Source organism: Mytilinidion resinicola, assembly GCF_010093595.1.
Source record: "Mytilinidion resinicola strain CBS 304.34 unplaced genomic scaffold BDZ99scaffold_11, whole genome shotgun sequence".
Taxonomy (NCBI): Eukaryota; Fungi; Ascomycota; class Dothideomycetes; order Mytilinidiales; family Mytilinidiaceae; genus Mytilinidion; species Mytilinidion resinicola.
The window spans coordinates 1,159,198-1,174,921 of record NW_022985447.1 but is presented as its reverse complement, the minus strand read 5'-3'; the positions used below and the strand labels follow the sequence as shown (position 1 = coordinate 1,174,921).

General features: G+C 49.4%; 7 protein-coding genes across 7 annotated transcripts; 2 read left to right on the top strand and 5 right to left on the bottom strand.

Annotated features, from left to right (window-relative positions):
- Positions 1-1,508: 1,508 nt before the first annotated feature.
- On the bottom strand, positions 1,509-2,046 carry BDZ99DRAFT_521557 (uncharacterized protein; the record flags this gene model as incomplete). Its single annotated transcript, XM_033725639.1, has 2 exons — positions 1,509-1,949; positions 2,014-2,046. The coding sequence occupies 2 exons, from the start codon at positions 2,044-2,046 to the stop codon at positions 1,509-1,511; spliced, it is 474 nt and encodes a 157-aa protein (XP_033576058.1).
- Positions 2,047-2,326: 280 nt separating this feature from the next.
- BDZ99DRAFT_533594 (FAD dependent oxidoreductase) lies at positions 2,327-3,744 on the top strand (the record flags this gene model as incomplete). The annotated part of the gene is made up of 2 exons (XM_033726510.1): positions 2,327-2,796; positions 2,848-3,744. 2 exons carry the CDS (start codon positions 2,327-2,329, stop codon positions 3,632-3,634), a joined length of 1,257 nt encoding a protein of 418 aa, XP_033576057.1. The 3' UTR covers positions 3,635-3,744.
- On the bottom strand, positions 3,646-4,352 carry BDZ99DRAFT_463905 (uncharacterized protein). The gene is made up of 2 exons (XM_033720174.1): positions 4,130-4,352; positions 3,646-4,082 (listed from the first exon to the last, which is right to left on the bottom strand). Exons 1-2 carry the CDS (start codon positions 4,162-4,164, stop codon positions 3,830-3,832), a joined length of 288 nt encoding a protein of 95 aa, XP_033576056.1. The 5' UTR covers positions 4,165-4,352; the 3' UTR covers positions 3,646-3,829.
- A 1,201-nt stretch (positions 4,353-5,553) lies between these two features.
- On the top strand, positions 5,554-8,751 carry BDZ99DRAFT_571917 (uncharacterized protein; the record flags this gene model as incomplete). Its single annotated transcript, XM_033728146.1, has 7 exons — positions 5,554-5,655; positions 5,707-5,911; positions 5,965-6,146; positions 6,203-6,518; positions 6,571-7,462; positions 7,513-8,196; positions 8,251-8,751. The coding sequence occupies 7 exons, from the start codon at positions 5,554-5,556 to the stop codon at positions 8,504-8,506; spliced, it is 2,637 nt and encodes an 878-aa protein (XP_033576055.1). The 3' UTR covers positions 8,507-8,751.
- A 746-nt stretch (positions 8,752-9,497) lies between these two features.
- BDZ99DRAFT_571916 (uncharacterized protein) lies at positions 9,498-11,509 on the bottom strand. The gene has a single exon (XM_033728145.1). The coding sequence runs from the start codon at positions 11,203-11,205 to the stop codon at positions 9,673-9,675; it is 1,533 nt and encodes a 510-aa protein (XP_033576054.1). The 5' UTR covers positions 11,206-11,509; the 3' UTR covers positions 9,498-9,672.
- A 959-nt stretch (positions 11,510-12,468) lies between these two features.
- Positions 12,469-12,953, bottom strand: BDZ99DRAFT_45195 (uncharacterized protein). The gene has a single exon (XM_033718243.1). It carries the CDS (start codon positions 12,766-12,768, stop codon positions 12,523-12,525), a length of 246 nt encoding a protein of 81 aa, XP_033576053.1. The 5' UTR covers positions 12,769-12,953; the 3' UTR covers positions 12,469-12,522.
- Positions 12,954-13,366: 413 nt separating this feature from the next.
- BDZ99DRAFT_45193 (RNA-binding domain-containing protein) lies at positions 13,367-15,600 on the bottom strand. Its single transcript, XM_033718241.1, has 7 exons — positions 15,459-15,600; positions 15,289-15,345; positions 15,192-15,236; positions 15,135-15,140; positions 14,990-15,064; positions 14,635-14,925; positions 13,367-14,585 (listed from the first exon to the last, which is right to left on the bottom strand). The coding sequence occupies exons 1-7, from the start codon at positions 15,460-15,462 to the stop codon at positions 13,414-13,416; spliced, it is 1,650 nt and encodes a 549-aa protein (XP_033576052.1). The 5' UTR covers positions 15,463-15,600; the 3' UTR covers positions 13,367-13,413.
- Between the last annotated feature and the right edge of the window lie 124 nt (positions 15,601-15,724).

Here is a 15,724-nt window from a genome sequence, read left to right as displayed (position 1 = left end):
GTTTCAATATTATAAGACAAATTTTTAGGGTCTCTTGATGGCCACATTTAGTTATAGTAGAGTTTTGGCCCCCTAGCATTGGGTAAGATCTACGATATAATAGAATTACAGAGACACATCACTCCAAACTATTGCCTAGCCATTGAAATGAGCTAAATACTATATGCATTCATATAATCTTATTTAATACTTTATGGTTGTTGAGATTGCTGGGGTGTCAAAACGTCCAAATCGCACCAAAAATTAAGCGCCACCACTCGCTTGTAACCACCACATGCATGTAGAACACGTTATTCACTATAGTGTGTTACATCACCCCAAAGTGCACACCTCCCACCCCCGCTGTTCACGTGACCCTATGCCGCTGTGGCTGAGTTCGGCTCAGGCCCGGCTCAGCTTCAGCTCAGGTCTGCTCACCCTCGCTCACCCGCGCCGGCGCAGTCGCAGATGTACCCACCAGAAATTATCAAAGTTTTAGCGAGGGGCCTCAAATCTGTCCCCGGTCACGAATTTGGGCCCCATACAGTTTTGTAAGCCTCGGAAGCTCAGGCTCCTTCCAGTGGAGGATTCTCTGCCCTTGTCCTTGTTTGCATAAAGTGCTATTCTGTAACAATGGCCGACCTCCCTCTCACCTTCTCATCTCTCCTCTCATCTCTCCTCTCACCTCTCCGTTTTCGTTTCCCACACAGTCGGAACCCTATACATTATAAGCGTCCAGCATAGAAAACGAGGCCCAAAAAAGAGGGACCCAGGCAGTCAACTCGAGGCGGTCATACAAAATGGGTTCTCTAAGGATAAATCCGGGATTAGCAGTGGCCCGGTCCAAAGAAAACTTGGCAAAATCAGTAAACTGCAGTATGATGCAATAATGGAAACTTATTGTCACGGCAATGCTACAAGCAGGAGCGGAGGTAGAGTGGAAAGATATGAAAGGTGGAAGAATGATAGCAATGCCACGATAATCTCCACCCAGAGAATAGATATAGTTTTTTCTAATTTATTAATATACTGCGTTTATAAATTGTAAAATTCTAGCTAATTCTATAAGAGCGTTGCTTTCTTTTTACCTCTTATTAGGGTAAGCGCACTGTGGTCCGCGTGCCTAAGGTGGTCCGAACTTCTAGTGTGTGATGGGGCCGCCAGGCCGCCAAAGTTTGAACCTTGAAATCACTACCAGCACTCCATCTTTCCTGACGCTAACTCCATCGTGAAGTCTCTACAAAGGCCAACTACGTAATATCTAGCTTGGATGATAGTAGCGCGACCGAATTTTCCTAGCGCAGCATGAGACTTCTGAATTTCAAACCTCTTAGAGTCGCAATGCCCTCTGTTTGCTTTACACCCTTTTTCTTCATCGCAGCCGTTATCGCACTCTATGAGTTTGAGGAGCAAGTCCAGTTCCCGAGCACTATTCGGCTTCTCGAGAATGCGATCTGCCAACGACACTATCTCCTCTTGGGATCTCCAAATTTGCCAGTCGATGAAGGAATATGCAAAAGCAGCCCCATTCAGCATCGCCTAGCCATGATAAGAGGCTGGTATAGTGCCACAAGCACAATTCGCACGGTCTCTGCTCCTAGAGTGTTCCTAATGAGAGCCTCCATGGCCGGTCCGTACTTTTCCCTGACCAAGTTTGAGTCATTAAAGGACTCAGCCGGTAAAGCATTGAGTGCGGCTTCCGTGTCCCTGTTCCGATCTCTCGCAACCTGGAAGCCGTGTTGGTCAAGCGAAAATTCATCTTCATGTCCCCGGATATCATGGACGGGTATGTTATGATATTCTCCTGACACCTCATTTGTGTGGGTTCCGCCTGGTATACCGCCTCGGGGAACGTTGATGTGGAAGCGTTTCACGGTTTTGTACTCCTCTAGCGGAAGGAGGTAATGGAAGCTCGCAAGGGTAGACGAACGACGGAAGCCAAGGACTAACGGGCCGATCCGCGAACCGCACTATTGGTTTATTAGTGTCAAACTGTCCCATCGACATCCTCCACGTTCTGAAACCCCGACATACGTTGAAATACACGTGGACGCCTAGGCAAGACATTCTCTTGTTTGAAGGCGAAGAAGGCGAAATGGGGCGAAAAGGCAAAGCGGCGTAGATAGGCCAAGCGGCACGAACACGAGCGAAGACAGCAGTGCTTGCATGGGGGTTGCTCGCCGGCTTCCCATCCCGCACCATACCACAGAATATCTCTTATCCTTTAATCTCTCTTCAGAGAGCTCCGTTAGACAATATGCTATCTCGTCTTCACTCACTGTTTCCTCGACTCGCTAGCTCGTGGCCATTCCTGCAACAACTACTCGCGCCAAACAGCACAGCATTGATGTCGGATGACCTGAAGCCCACCGTGATCTTGGGTGGTGGCATCATCGGACTATCTACCGCATACTACCTGGCGCTTGCCGAGCAGGACCGGAAAAGCCAGTCTGCACATGCTCCCACTCAAGGAAGCATTATAGTAGTAGACCCTTCCACAGCAATATGTTCGGGCGCCTCCGGGCAGAATGAGGGGGTAATCGGAACCACTGGCTTCAAAAATGAAGTGGAAGCTCTGGCAAAGCTCTCCTATGATCTTTTTGCAGCAATTGCCTCCGAAAACGATGGTCATGAGCGCTTCGGCTACAGCAGCTTAAAAATCCACGCCGTGTTCTCTCACGGGTACGACCCGTCCAACCCCAAACTTCCTCTTCCCGTGGTAAAGCAAGTAGAACTGTCGGATCTCCCGAAATGGCTCAAACCACGGTCGACTTGGCAAGCTGGTCTGATATCTAACGGCTCTGATGCGGCAATAGTGTACGTGTACCTCTCGGTTTTACAATACATTTTAGATGCTAATGCACGCAGAAATCCTCGCAAATTTTGCGATTTTCTGAAGGAAGAGTGTGAGAATCTTGGTGTTCAACTCATGCTCAACTCAACGGCAACAAAAGTCCATACTGAACCTGATTCATTGGCATTTTCCTCAGTGGACATTCAGACCAAAGATGACTCGTCAACAATCAATGTCCCTTGCCAGAATCTCGTTATCTCAGCTGGGTCTTGGTCAGACCGGATCTTTAAGTCTCTTTTTCCAAGTGCCGAGTTCCACATACCAATGACAGAGAGGCAGCCAGCTCAAAGTTGGCTTCGCAGACGGGAAACGGACAAAGAAAAAATGGGCACGGACGGGAAGCAAGTCTGGCTTAACCCTGCGCTTGAGGGACAGCAGGATCTTCATCTATCTACATCCGGTTATGGGGTATTGTTCGCCGCAGGCTCGTTCGCGGATTCTGACCCACCACCACCTCTTCCCGCCGACGTTTTACCAAGTCCAGAGGAAGTCGAAGAACTAAAACGGCTTGTTAGCAAATACACCCATTTTGGCGAACATTCTCAGGGCCTGATATCGAGCGGCAGGGCATATATGTCTCGAACGACCAATGACTTGCCCCTTATTATGAAGATTCCATGGAAGGAGTTATTTCCTTCAGTGGCCTTAAGTAGTGCGCCCTCTCGAGGTGGTCTTTTCTTTAATTTTGGACATTACCTTGACGGTTTCACACTTGGGCCTGGAAGTGGCAAAGTGTTGACTGCAATGATCAGGGGGAAGAAGACATCGATCGACACTGGGCCGTTTACACTGTTTGAGTGAGATATGGAATACTTTGGCTAGTTTGCAGGAAATTGCTTTCCAAAAGCTCGAATCAATTTACTACGAGAGGAAAACAATGTAGATACATATCCAGACTTTGACAGATGTCGTAAACCCTTCGTTTCCTTCGAGATACAATTTTCCATCAAGGTGCAAAATCGTGCAGACTTCTCAGACTGATGACAAGCCCTTATCTCAGAGCTTTTCCAATTCCAAGAAATGGGTTGTAGATCCCCTTCGAGCAATTCCGGATTGGTTCATGAGAACCCATTCCCTCCATGGTGCGTCCTTCAGGTTGTTCTCGTCGGACTTCCACGCAAGCCACGGCATTTTCTGGAGCTGGACCTCCGAGAAATTTTCTGCCTTAGGAGGCCAGAATTGACGCCATGGTTGGATCTTGATATTCCGAACTGCTGTGGTACTCATGGCGCGTGTAGGGCTAGCCCTCCTGGTGAATTCAGTGGCTGTATTTTCCAACATGACTTTCTTACTCACAAGGCAGCAGCGCATGTATTAGCGGTGGTGGTCATTACGGAAGTGAGGCTGTGGTGGCTTCTGGGATCAATGTGCCAGTACAATGATGATGAGAACAGAAGAGTCTACGTGGAGCCGAGGAGACGTCTGCCTTAACAGAAGGCCATCTGCTAGCTTATCTGCCTTCCTTTCAGAGTTTAGTCATTTATTGGGCACATGCATAAAGTCCCACTCGCCAATCGCGTCATCACTCGAAGCAACCATGTGGATGGCAGGCGCAAGGCGTATTAATATGGCTCTCGAACAAGGCAGAATCGCCACCGAGCGGGGTACGAGGGTATCGCGCCGTTTTAGGATGTATGTGCAGACATGGAATATCGATGAATGGTGGATTCAGAGTGGCTATTCGTGGGGTTCGTCCAGCTTGTCAGCCTGGTGAACGTAGACTTTGTTTTGCTGGAATTACCTTACCGGTTAAACGAAACTACGCAAGAGTGGCCTAACTTCAGGCCACCGTTTTCATTACTTTAATTTTCGGAGCCTCAAATCTGTATTTTCGTTGAGCTCCCGAGCCTAGGAAGAGATTACTTTATTCCATCTTGTCGCCCTCACACAAGCTAAGTCAGTGCTCCTCACAAGAAATTCCAAAATAGAGCAGTTGCTATTCAATAGGATATATACTAGAGAGATCTAGCCTTGCATTGGTGCACAATACCACTCTTTTGTTGCATGCATACAAGGCTGAAAAACTCAACCAATATGCCAAGATGACTGTGGTCGATCAGCGAAAGCTTTCAGGCGCCTCAGGCCATGGGAATTAAGCCGCGTTGCTGTTGTCCTGACTCAGTGGTTTTTACTTGTCTTATACGATCCGTTGCTGGCTACAAAGATCCTCAGCCGGATTCTCTTTTGGAGGTTCCTAAAATCGCATTTCATGAGCAACTACTTCCTAATCTCGTATTCAAGCTTAACAAATCCTCTTCTTGTTCATCATTCAGCGATGATCAAGCTGTGCTCAGGATGGCAACAATCCCACTTCCAATAATCAGCGCCCTTGATACCACAAATCAACATCCATCCGAAACCTCAAATCCTCGCGCCTGCTTCAGTACTTCTAGCGAAATTCAGCAGATATCAAGATCAGGTAATATTAGGCGTACTCGAAGGAAATTAAAATTCTGGAGGAAGGAACCGCAGCTGAGGCCGACATCTATCCCTCTGACGGTGATTCAGCCCTCTCAGGATGACGGAGCCCAACCTACTATTTGGCAGGTTGCTCTAAACAAATCTTTATCCAAGCTTGGCTCTGAAGATAGGAATATATCCAACAAGCTGGACTCGCGCCAAATACAAGCAATGATCGGTTCAATGAACTGATGAGGGCTTTAACAGAGTCTTACAGCAAACGAAAGTCAAGTAAAGTGATTGTAGCCTTGCACCCAATTATGTCCCATATTCAGTCTTTCGGAAGAGTGGTGGGCTCGATGGTCCAATCAAACCCGCAGATTGCGGGTCTTGTGTGGGGTGGTGCACAGCTAATCATCGAGGTAATCTAGCATATGATTCTGCATCTCGTACTTATACTGACCTAGGCCTAGATGTGTGTTCGCCCCACCCAGATCCACGAAATGGTTTTTAACATGCTCGAAACGCTATCTCAGTATTTGCCTTTGTTTGAAACTTGGTGCCGACTGTTTCCTGAGGCATCCTATACCGAGCTGTCTGACTCTATCTGTAATACCTGTTTAGCGTTTTTTTCGTTCGTAGTGCATGCAATAAGATTTCTTCGCAATAGTGCGACAGGTAGGTGTCCTACTTGTCCGACAGCGCAGTGTTGCCATACTAAGGAGGACTAGAGAATGCCCTTCGATCCATCTTCTGCCCCTCTTTCCAAACTGAATTTGCTGAAGCGGAAAGAAAAATCAAGCGTCAAACAAAACACTTGGAACTGCAGGTACAAACAGCGGGGCTCACGTCTTCTCAGGCAAGGCATCAAATCATCCGCGATATGCTACAATCTTCGGCCAACTCCCCGCCAGTACAGCCCATGGAAGTGAAGCTCCCTTTCCGATTTACTCAGAACTGTGTGCGTAGCGACAGCTTTTCGACCGCGAAGAGGAACTCTCCGTACTCCACGAGAAGCTAGCAAACGGGAGATTGGACAGTACAGATCCTAAGCTTGCTAGTGTCGTCCTGCATGGCCTTGGAGGATTTGGGAAATCCACTGTCGCTCTAGAATATCTCTATCGACATTACGATTTGTATAAAGTCATCATTTGGCTCTATGCGGATAAAAAGGAAAAATTGGACAGTCAAGTCGTCCAGCTGGCAAGACTGTTAGGCCACTCAAGTGAAGGGGGAAATACAGACGATAGTCGTGAAGCTGTTATGCACTGGATTACGCACCTCGGTGAGTCTATGCCATGTCTTGCGTTTTCACTCACCACTGACAAGTCTATCAGACGTCAACTATTTGATCGTCTTCGATAATGCAGACGACATAACGCTCTTGAACCCATATTGGCCTTCTTCAAACCACGGTTCCATCATCATAACTAGCAGAAACTCTTATCCCGGACGAGGTTCCCTTGCGATGGCTGGAATATCCATCGAACCATTCACGGTGGACCAAGGCGCTAATTATCTTCTTCATCTTCTGACAGATATTGTATCGCCAACTCAAGAGGACAAGGATGCGGTAAGAACCATTGCAGAGAATTTCGATGGATTTCCGCTCGGGCTTCGACAAGCAGCATATTTCATGAGGAATAGAAGATGTCTTCCCGCGGCGTACCTTCTGTTATATTCCGAGAATAGAGATACTCTGGAACAAGAAGAAATCCCAGGTTACAGTAAGACTTTGGCCGATGTTTGGGAGTTATCCATGAGGACGTTGAGCCAAGACGCAGCTAATCTTCTTGACATCCTCACTTTCCTTGACCCCGATGCCATTCCCATCGATCTGTTCAAGGACTACGGCCATACAACCCAGTGCTCGAGTTTTTTGGAAGATGCATTGAGATACTTGAACGCGTCAGAGCTGCTGTTGAACCAGTCGCTTATCAACATCAACGTCCGGGATAATATCATATCAATGCACCGATTCTTTCAAGCAGCAACATTTCGAAAACTTGGGGCCCGTAGGACGAGGTTCCACGACGTATGCTGTAGTGTCATCCAGATGATCAACCATGTTATTCCCCAAGATGATTATCTTTCAATGAAACATTTAGAGGCCTGGAGGGTTGTGGAGACCTATATATCCCACGCGGAAGTCTTGTACGAACGAGCGGGCCAAGGCATACCCGTGGCAGCCGTGAATAACCTATTAGATTTCTCAGGGCGGATTTCAGGGTAAGCAGAATTCGCATCGTTTGATAAAGATACTAAGATGATGCAATCAGCTACTATTATGAGACCGGTCGGTACGAGCCCTGCGGTGTGATTCTTTCGAAGGCAAAGGATCTTGCCGCAAATGAACCAGCGACCGATAGGAAAATCCTTTCCAAAATCTATTACTATCACGGTCGATTGTGTCAAGAGACAAACAAACCTGATAATGCAATCCAAAATTTCGAAAAAGCAATCGATCATTACGAGAGCGCATTGCTTCCCGATGTCGTACGCCATGAGGATACATACCTGGCAATTCTCTACGAGAACCTTGGAATGTCCTGCATTGGAGCGGAAAAGTATGATGACGCTGAAATGTACCTGGATAAAGCTATTGAGCTAGGCCAAGCTTCTGGATCTGCTACAAGTTCTGTCTTAGGAGACTTCCTGCAGTGCAAAGGAGCTTGCTTTCTTTGGAAAGGAGATCTCGCCAAAGCTGAGGACATTCTTTGCAGAGCTTTGCTGGAGAGGTGTGGAGAAAATAACGAAAATAGAGGTGGTGCACTCTATTCCCTTGGAAATGTGTATTTTCGGCAGGGGAGATACTCCGAGTCACTTGAGCTTCATCAGCAAGTCCTTGAGCTTTACACCACCGACCTTGGGAACAACCACCATTGGGTGGCGGATTCGTGCCACAAGATCGGAAGTATTTTAGCAGTAGCCGGGTTTGATGGGGGAGATCTCGTTGAAGCAGAGTAAGAAATCCCTCAGGCGCCGAATCCTTCAGGTAGAACTAACCTACCCTCTAGAAGGTTTTTGCGCAGATCGCTTGACATCTGGGATACACCTCCAAATCTTGGCAAGTCGCATTCGAAACCTTCTGCAGCTAGGAGTTCATGGAAACTAGCTAGCATTCTCACTCGGTTGGATCTCGACTCGGAAGAAGGGCGTTTGCTCCATCAGAAGTCATGTGAGTATGTGATGCAGGAACGCGGAGTTGACTTGAACAAGATAGATGACCCCGAGGCTGTTGTGGATAGCTTGGTGTGGTATTGGAGTCGTTAGCTAGATACGCCGAGGCTGATGGAACGTCTAGTGCTCGGAAGGCTCCTAACCGCATCTATTCCGCTGCCCTGATGTATCGCCCTAAAGCAACTCTGATGGGACACATTGAGATGAGGCGTTTCATCTATTAAAGGGGCCGGTGCAGATCTTTTATGAATGCTGGATCATAATTTGCGCGGTATATCTGCTGCAATTAGGAGCTCCGACAAGCAGCCATGGTGGAGAAATGTAGTGAGAATTTAGACCCGTAGTAAGCAATACCGTCTTGCGAGCATGTCTATCTTGAGAATACAACTGTCTCAAGATGGGCTTATCTTAAGAGCGTGAGTGTCTGGAGAACGTCCTTGTCTTGAGATGCTACCGTTTTAAGACTGTCGCTGTCTTAGGACTATGGCCGTCTTAAGAGCATGCTGTCTTAGGAACATGCTGTCTTAAGAACGTGCCGTCTTAGGAACGTGACTGCCTGCAGAGTAGATGAGCTAAAGCGAAGCTACGCTCCAAGTCGGGTGACTGTTATTGGGCCCCATTGCGCGTGGGATTGAATTTAGCCTGACCTCATGTGGCGACTTAGAAGATGTATGGTGGAGCCACAAACTGGGCCCCTTATACCTGGAACGGCGCCACAGGCACCGCCTTGCATAATCCTTGGCTTATGTGCATGTGTCTGAGCGCAACCACTGCTGGATTATGCAGTTGGCAAAGTTGTTTTAGGTCCGGTGATAGCTTCGGTTGTGTAAGTATTGACCCTACGCCTCCTTGGGCAGCTCCACCAGCGATTCCAGTTCACTATTGCACCATTAGGCCTCTTCTATATAAAATTCACTTCCCATAACAACTGGCATGGCTACCTCAATCAACACACTTTCCCCTAATGCGAAATGCATCGTCTGCAAGCCACCGGGATTGCCTGACATACGAACTACTTCCATTTTCCTCGCTGGTAGCATCTGGTTTGAGACGTTATGGGTGGCAACCTGGTTATGAACACAATGATGGTGTTAAGGTATGTTACTGAGCATGGTTACATCGACTCCGGCTCTCTGGGTGTCATTCGATCTCCGCTAAGACTATACAGTATCTACTTATTACAGTCTCAACACTCCCAGTATTCAACAGGGCCCAAAACTGGGTTCCAACAAGCTGCTCAGTCTCAGCTCAGGATGCGCTCACCTAGCACAGCCACAGCTCAGGCTGGAGCATGAGCAGCTCAGTTCCGTGAACTGGAAAGGAAATTGCTTGGGTGCACATTGGGATATTGTACTGGCTGTTATGCCTTGCATGTCATCATCTGAAGTAGTAGCCCGAGGCACATCATGGGAGTCATATTGAGCAATCTCCGAGGACATATGTCGTCGTCCGCTGAGCCCGACAGGTCCCTCGTCGTCCTCTTCTTCATCGAGGTCATCTTCATCATGATAACTCTCATCCATGCAAGCATCGGAAGCATCGCCAGCATGATCAACCGTGGTGCTTTCGTCTGAATCTTTTGAGTTTGGCTGTAGTATTGGGTCGGTTGAGTTGATTTCAGCGGCCGCTCCAGAACCAGGATCAACATTCCGGCTGTGGGCTGCGCTTGATCTTAACGCGTTCCTCGAAAGGACGTTTTCAACTGGAGGGGGAGGCCGATAGAGCTCATCGTCGGATTCGTCAGCGTTGGGTGGCGTCTCTTGGTCCATCTCTGAGTGCGCAGGGTTGATGACTGTGTTTGATGGACTGTCAGCGTCTACTTGGTAGGCATCCCCATCGCAGCCTTCTTCTTCGGGGGCTGATCCTTCATGGCATTGTATCTCATGGACAGTGTGCTTGTTGACATCGACCTCTTCGTCCTTGACATCAGGAGTATCGATAGTAAGATCAACAAAGTCGGCAGCACGTCTAGTGGGTCCTAATGGTATGGTTGGCGTGGGCACCTCCGAAGAGGACTCCTCCGACTCCTCTGAGTCTTCTAGGTCATCTTCGAATATGGTCTGCTCCACTTGAGCAGTGATCTCGAGGTCCCAGCTGGCCTGGAGTCTCGAAAATTCCTTTGTCTTACTGCTACACAAGTACTTGAGTGCGTCCTTACTCTGCCAAAGAGCGCTAGCAGTTACCCCTCGCAGAGGCAGCAGTCTGATGTAATTTTTGCAGTGGTCGATGATTGTGTGGCGACCCCAAAGGCCCCTATTTTCGGACTCTTCCTGGACATACTCTTCAAAACTGGCTTTTGTTTCCATGTAAAACTTCCAAATTTCTGGGGTGATCTTCTTGGCGTTTTGCTTACGCTTATCTACAGCTTCTCGATCTTGTAGAATCTTTCGCCATGTCGGAGCTGCATCGCGCGAATGAGGTTCGTGTCTAGAGGAGCGGCGGCGCCCCTCGCTCGGTTTTGAAGTTCTATTCTGGGTTTCCGATCTTTGCTCTTCTGGTTCTTGAGGTGTAAGTCTGGAAGGGGGGGGGCCCGTTTTTCTTTGGAATACCATGTGGTATTGCCAAATGCCGCATTCTAGCTGGCTCCTCTTCGATCTCCTCTTCCGTTCTTCTCCATCCAGCTCCTCCTCATCATCGGTGATGCCTGACCACGAAGAGTCCGTGTTTTCCTGTTCCTCCAACTCCACGTAAATTTCCTCGGGAGTTTTCTCTTTTTGTGTGCGCTTCCTCTTCTTTCCCCTGGCTGGGTTGAATATATGCGGCTTAGGCGTGACTGGAACCGGAGACACCATGTTGACGCCTTGGTAGAACCCAGCTCCACGGATACGCTAAGGCACTGTCTTCCAGGATTATGCGAGACGTCAACGACACTCTGCTGTTCAGCAGAAGCGTATGCCTCATCGTTAGTGCCTTTGCATCAATTGCCAGCCTGGCGTGGTATGGGGAGCGGGTAGTGTCTTGGGGCTAGAGGAGAAACAGCGAGAGTAGTGGGCCCTACGTGAAGGAGGCAGATGGTCTTATACCAACAAGACGGCGGCGTAAACGTATGACAGGCACACCTGTTCTATGGTTCTAAGCATGGTCCACTTGGTGTTGTGTCGATGACTCGCGTGTGGTGGAAGCGCTGTCGTTAACACAAGGTGCGGTGTTTGCTGTCCGGCGGTCCAATCAGAACTCTGTACAACTCCAACATCAAACACGTGATTCCACAGCCTTTAGGCGCATCCGGTAGAAAAGGTAACACTCTAGTTCTACAACAAGCTGTCCTGTGTATACACCTGTCTGTCACTGCTTGAGCTACCTTAATGCATTTTTAGGAGTCTAAACAAGATAGAAGCCCTTTACCTTTGAAGCTTGTTCAAGCGCCCTAAGCAGTGGCAGACAGGTGTATATAAGAGACAGAGTGCTTAATGAGTGTACCACTTTTTTTACGCCCAGTGTGGCTTAGTCCGCTAAAAGCATGGTACCGCAAGGTGTTACTTTCCACTATTATCCCCTTTCTACTTCTAATATAGTGGATTGATACCGCGCTAGAACACCGGATGCTCCTACAAGTTGTATACCCAGTGGGCCTCTGTAATTAGTCTATATATTGAGCGCGACTGTTGCTTATACTTCTGTGAATTCAATTAGCACTAGTCTACATGGTACAGCTCTTAAGATTTTATCGTTCTGAAGTTCCGACGCTACACTCTTCCCACCCTGTAATATATGATCGTTCGAAAAGGGACTAAGAGGCTTGACACACCTTCTACAAGTTCTTACAAAACGTGTCTCTAGCTCACCCTTTCTATAGTCCTATACTCTCCTATTCTCTCTACCCGCTTACGCCTCTTTCAGTAACTCAACATCTAATTCTTACATTACTCCCATTACTCCCATTACTCCCATCACCGTCCCATCCGCATTCTCTAAACCCCTCCTCCATCGCCCAAACTCAAGCCCTCCATCCCTCCCTAATCTCTACAAAGCCCCAGCAGTCGCAGGCTCCAGACATCTAAAACACTCCTCCAACATCATAACAGCCTTGAAAATCAGATTCCCTCACGCACACAACAAGCAAGCAAGCCATCCACCGCAATCTAGACCATAAACATCTCTTATTCAAACTAAATACACGCCAGACACGCTGCACAGAAATCTAATCTCAGCCCCCCCCCCAACCGCCCTGGCAAAGGGTTACGTCTGCCAACAAGCGATAGCGAAGAAACAGGGTGACCGAGGACCCCTAAACTTTTCAGAGTCGTGAAGAACCACAGACAAGAAAAGAGAAGGAAAAAGGCCAAAACGCAGGGTGCACAAAAGCAGAGAGCAGGGGATACCATGACACCACACCATACACCACGCCTCATCATCTTCAATCGTTTCAGAGTAGGGAGTTTAGAAAAAAATTATTAAACACCCACACACACAGACACTCAGTAAAAGGTATATCGAGAAGAAAAGACTCCAGCGTCGGCCTAATGCAGATGCCCCAGAGTCCCCATTCCCAGCACTAACCAAGTCCAAATGAGAAAACTAAAAGAAAAAAAGAGGAATCTGTAAACTTTTGTGTAGCGTCGCGGCGGGACCGGACACCCCACCATTTTCTGCTCCCAGCGCCCGTTCCAAAACGTACATGAAGACTTACCCGCCCCCCTCTCCTCTCTCTTCTTGCCGTTCTTCGTAAAGCGAGTTCAGGAACACAGGATTGAGTCAGTTCGTTGGAAACCCGAGAGCCACCACCATGCAAAAACACTGCTGTATCATCCGGCCAAGGCAAGCAAAAGCGCAGCAAAAAGGGGGTTCAGACGACAAGAAGAGTCTGCATGGAATGTGTAGAAGTGACAAGCATACCAACCCCCCACCAGGTACAGCCAGACGAGAGTTTTTTCCCCGCCTAGAAATACTGCAGAAGGCGACATAAGCATCCCATTCCCATGCACCGTACACTCGTCCATTATAGAAAAGAAGATAACAGTCCCCACGACACGAGATTGAGAGAGATGCGGCCTGCTCGTCTAGGAGGCAATGGCACGAGATCCTTGCGGGCCGCCCCTTCGTCCCTTGCCAGATTTCTGGGGAACAGTACTCCAGCCGTCGTCTTCCATGCCCTGAGTGGCAGATTCATTAGAGGTGGCGGGCGCGCCAGACTTTCGTCTCCAGGCGCCAGTCTCGGCTTTCGGCGGGTTACGAACGACTTCCTTGGGCTTCACAGCCTTGTCGTCGACGATGTTGCCGTTGGCAGGGGCATCAACAGCGTCATCTTCGAGTTCGTCAGTCTCGCCGTTTTCGTCATCAATGCGTCGTAGAATTTCGTAATTTCGGGCCGCTGGCTTATCTTCACCATTCTCCTTAACCTCTTTCGAGGGCTCCTTCGGGCTTGTGGGAGTTTGAGCGCCCGCATCCTTTTCCTTCTCGGCGGCTCTCGCGGCAGCATCCCTGGCCCTCTTCTCTTCACGTGCTTTTTCGTCTTTCTCCTTCTTCTCGCGGATAGCAAGCAGGTGCTTCTCTTCAATCTCCTTCTCTTTTTTGGCAGTGTCAATCGGCTTGGCAGCACCGAAAGGATTAGGCTTAGAGTCGGTGGAGGATGCGGAAGTTGGAGCAGGGTCTGATTCCGAGACAGTACGCTTGGCCAAGTTCAACCTCGGACGCGTCGCAGGGGCTGCGTGCGAGGGTGCAGGAGACGACGGTACGCTCGCATCGGGGGTCGCGGTGGGCGACTTGGCTGGTGCATCTGGCCTCATCTTGGTTCGCCACTGGTTGTCAAGTTCAGGTGCGGTAGGTTGTCGGTCGTATGCCGGGCGGTCAGCGAACTCGCGGCGCGGTGGGCGTGAGCCGTCATTGGATCGGCCTTCTCCCCATCCTGGAGACTGTCGTCGCTCTGGACGAGGTCCTCCATCGTTGCTTCGAACACGGCCGCCCTCTCTCATGCCGCCAGTAGGTGGAACAGGGGACAAGGGGCCTTTCCGCTCCCAGTTGCTGAAGTCACGGACTTTGCCATCGCTTTCGAAGGCGGGACGCCTACGGTCTCCGCCACGCTCGCTGCCGTTGTCAGAGCCGCCGTCGCCAAAATTGCGCTGATATCCGCCGCCAGTTCGCTCAGATACTCGGCGATTTCCACCAGGGAGGTCAGGCAACGGTCCTTTGCGAGTCCAGTCGGTGATTTCGCGTTGTCCCTCGCGGTCCTTGGCTATGCTACATGTTAGCAAACTTTCTTCCTTGATCCGTGACAGGCTTACGAGGCTCAGCGACGCTGATTCGGATATTTCTACCCTGGAATTGCGTGCCGTTTAGCTCCAAAGCCTTTTTCAGGCCGTCAAGAGATCCGAACTCGACATATCCAAAGCCTTTCGGCTTCCTCTCCATTTTGTCCTCCACGATGCGGACATTTGTCACCTCACATCCACTGAAGAAGTCGGTGATATCGCCCTCGGTAGCATCGAAGGAAAGGTTGCCAAGATGGGCGGTATATGGGGGTTTCGTGGGGAGAGGCAGCGCTTCACGGACGGCGTAGTTGCGGTCATTAGTGCCTAAAGTTGTGTCAGACGATTGTTGAGAAAAGCCAGCCTTGGCAGAAACTTTGTCGGCACATACTGGCAAAGCCACGGTCTGCGTATCCGCCAGCGGAACCGAAGGTTGGTCGGCCTCCGCCATATCCAGTTGTCTGAGCTATTAAAAAATGTGAGCGAGATTTTCGAAAAATTTGGCGCCACCAAAAGTATTTTCTTAGGCTCAGTACCTGAAGCTGCGAATTGTCAGTATTGATCGGCAGAGGATGCGCATGGAGGTAACTTACTGCCAAGAGGCATATCTTCCATCTCATCGGCCCATGATCCCAGAGCTGAACATCTTTAGTCAAGGACGTCATGTCGGTTGGGGAAGTTGGCGCATACCTTGGTCGGTCAGAAAGTCCCCCAGGGACAGTTTCTGCTGCTGTTTCTTGGGAGGAGCTATGAATAAAGTGTCAGTCATGGTTTCAGTGCATTGCGAGACGTGTCCGCTTGCAGCGAGCGATATGGGGCAATGTCTCTGCCTTGCGGCGGCCGCACGAAGGGAAGCGCACCCATGATTGCGAGGCGAAGTCAACGCGCGGTTCGACGAGCGCGCTGGACGGTATTGTTGAGAGAAGCAGCGGGGCCTCTCGAGCAGTGTTTGTATGGTGAGCTTGCGGGCGGGAGCGGTGTAAGATGGCCGATACGTGATCGAGCCGGGTCTTAGCCAGGTGGAAGTGAGGGCGAAAGAATTGAGGTGGGAGGTTCGGAGAGTGCCAAGGCGCGCTAGCGGGCGACGTCCAGCCGGTCAGGACTGCTCCTTTGGAACTGTGGTCTT

Coding starts and splice junctions, on each gene's coding strand:
- BDZ99DRAFT_45195 (XM_033718243.1), bottom strand. CDS start 12,768: ATGATGAGGCGTGGTGTATGGTGTGGTGTCATGGTATCCCCTGCTCTC.
- BDZ99DRAFT_571916 (XM_033728145.1), bottom strand. CDS start 11,205: ATGGTGTCTCCGGTTCCAGTCACGCCTAAGCCGCATATATTCAACCCA.
- BDZ99DRAFT_45193 (XM_033718241.1), bottom strand. Junction 15,237..15,288: donor GGACTTTCTGACCGACCAAG/GTATGCGCCAAC, acceptor AAAGATGTTCAG/CTCTGGGATCATGGGCCGAT. Junction 14,926..14,989: donor CGCAGACCGTGGCTTTGCCA/GTATGTGCCGAC, acceptor ACACAACTTTAG/GCACTAATGACCGCAACTAC.
- BDZ99DRAFT_463905 (XM_033720174.1), bottom strand. CDS start 4,164: ATGACCACCACCGCTAATACATGCGCTGCTGCCTT. Junction 4,083..4,129: donor AATACATGCGCTGCTGCCTT/GTGAGTAAGAAA, acceptor TGAATTCACCAG/GAGGGCTAGCCCTACACGCG.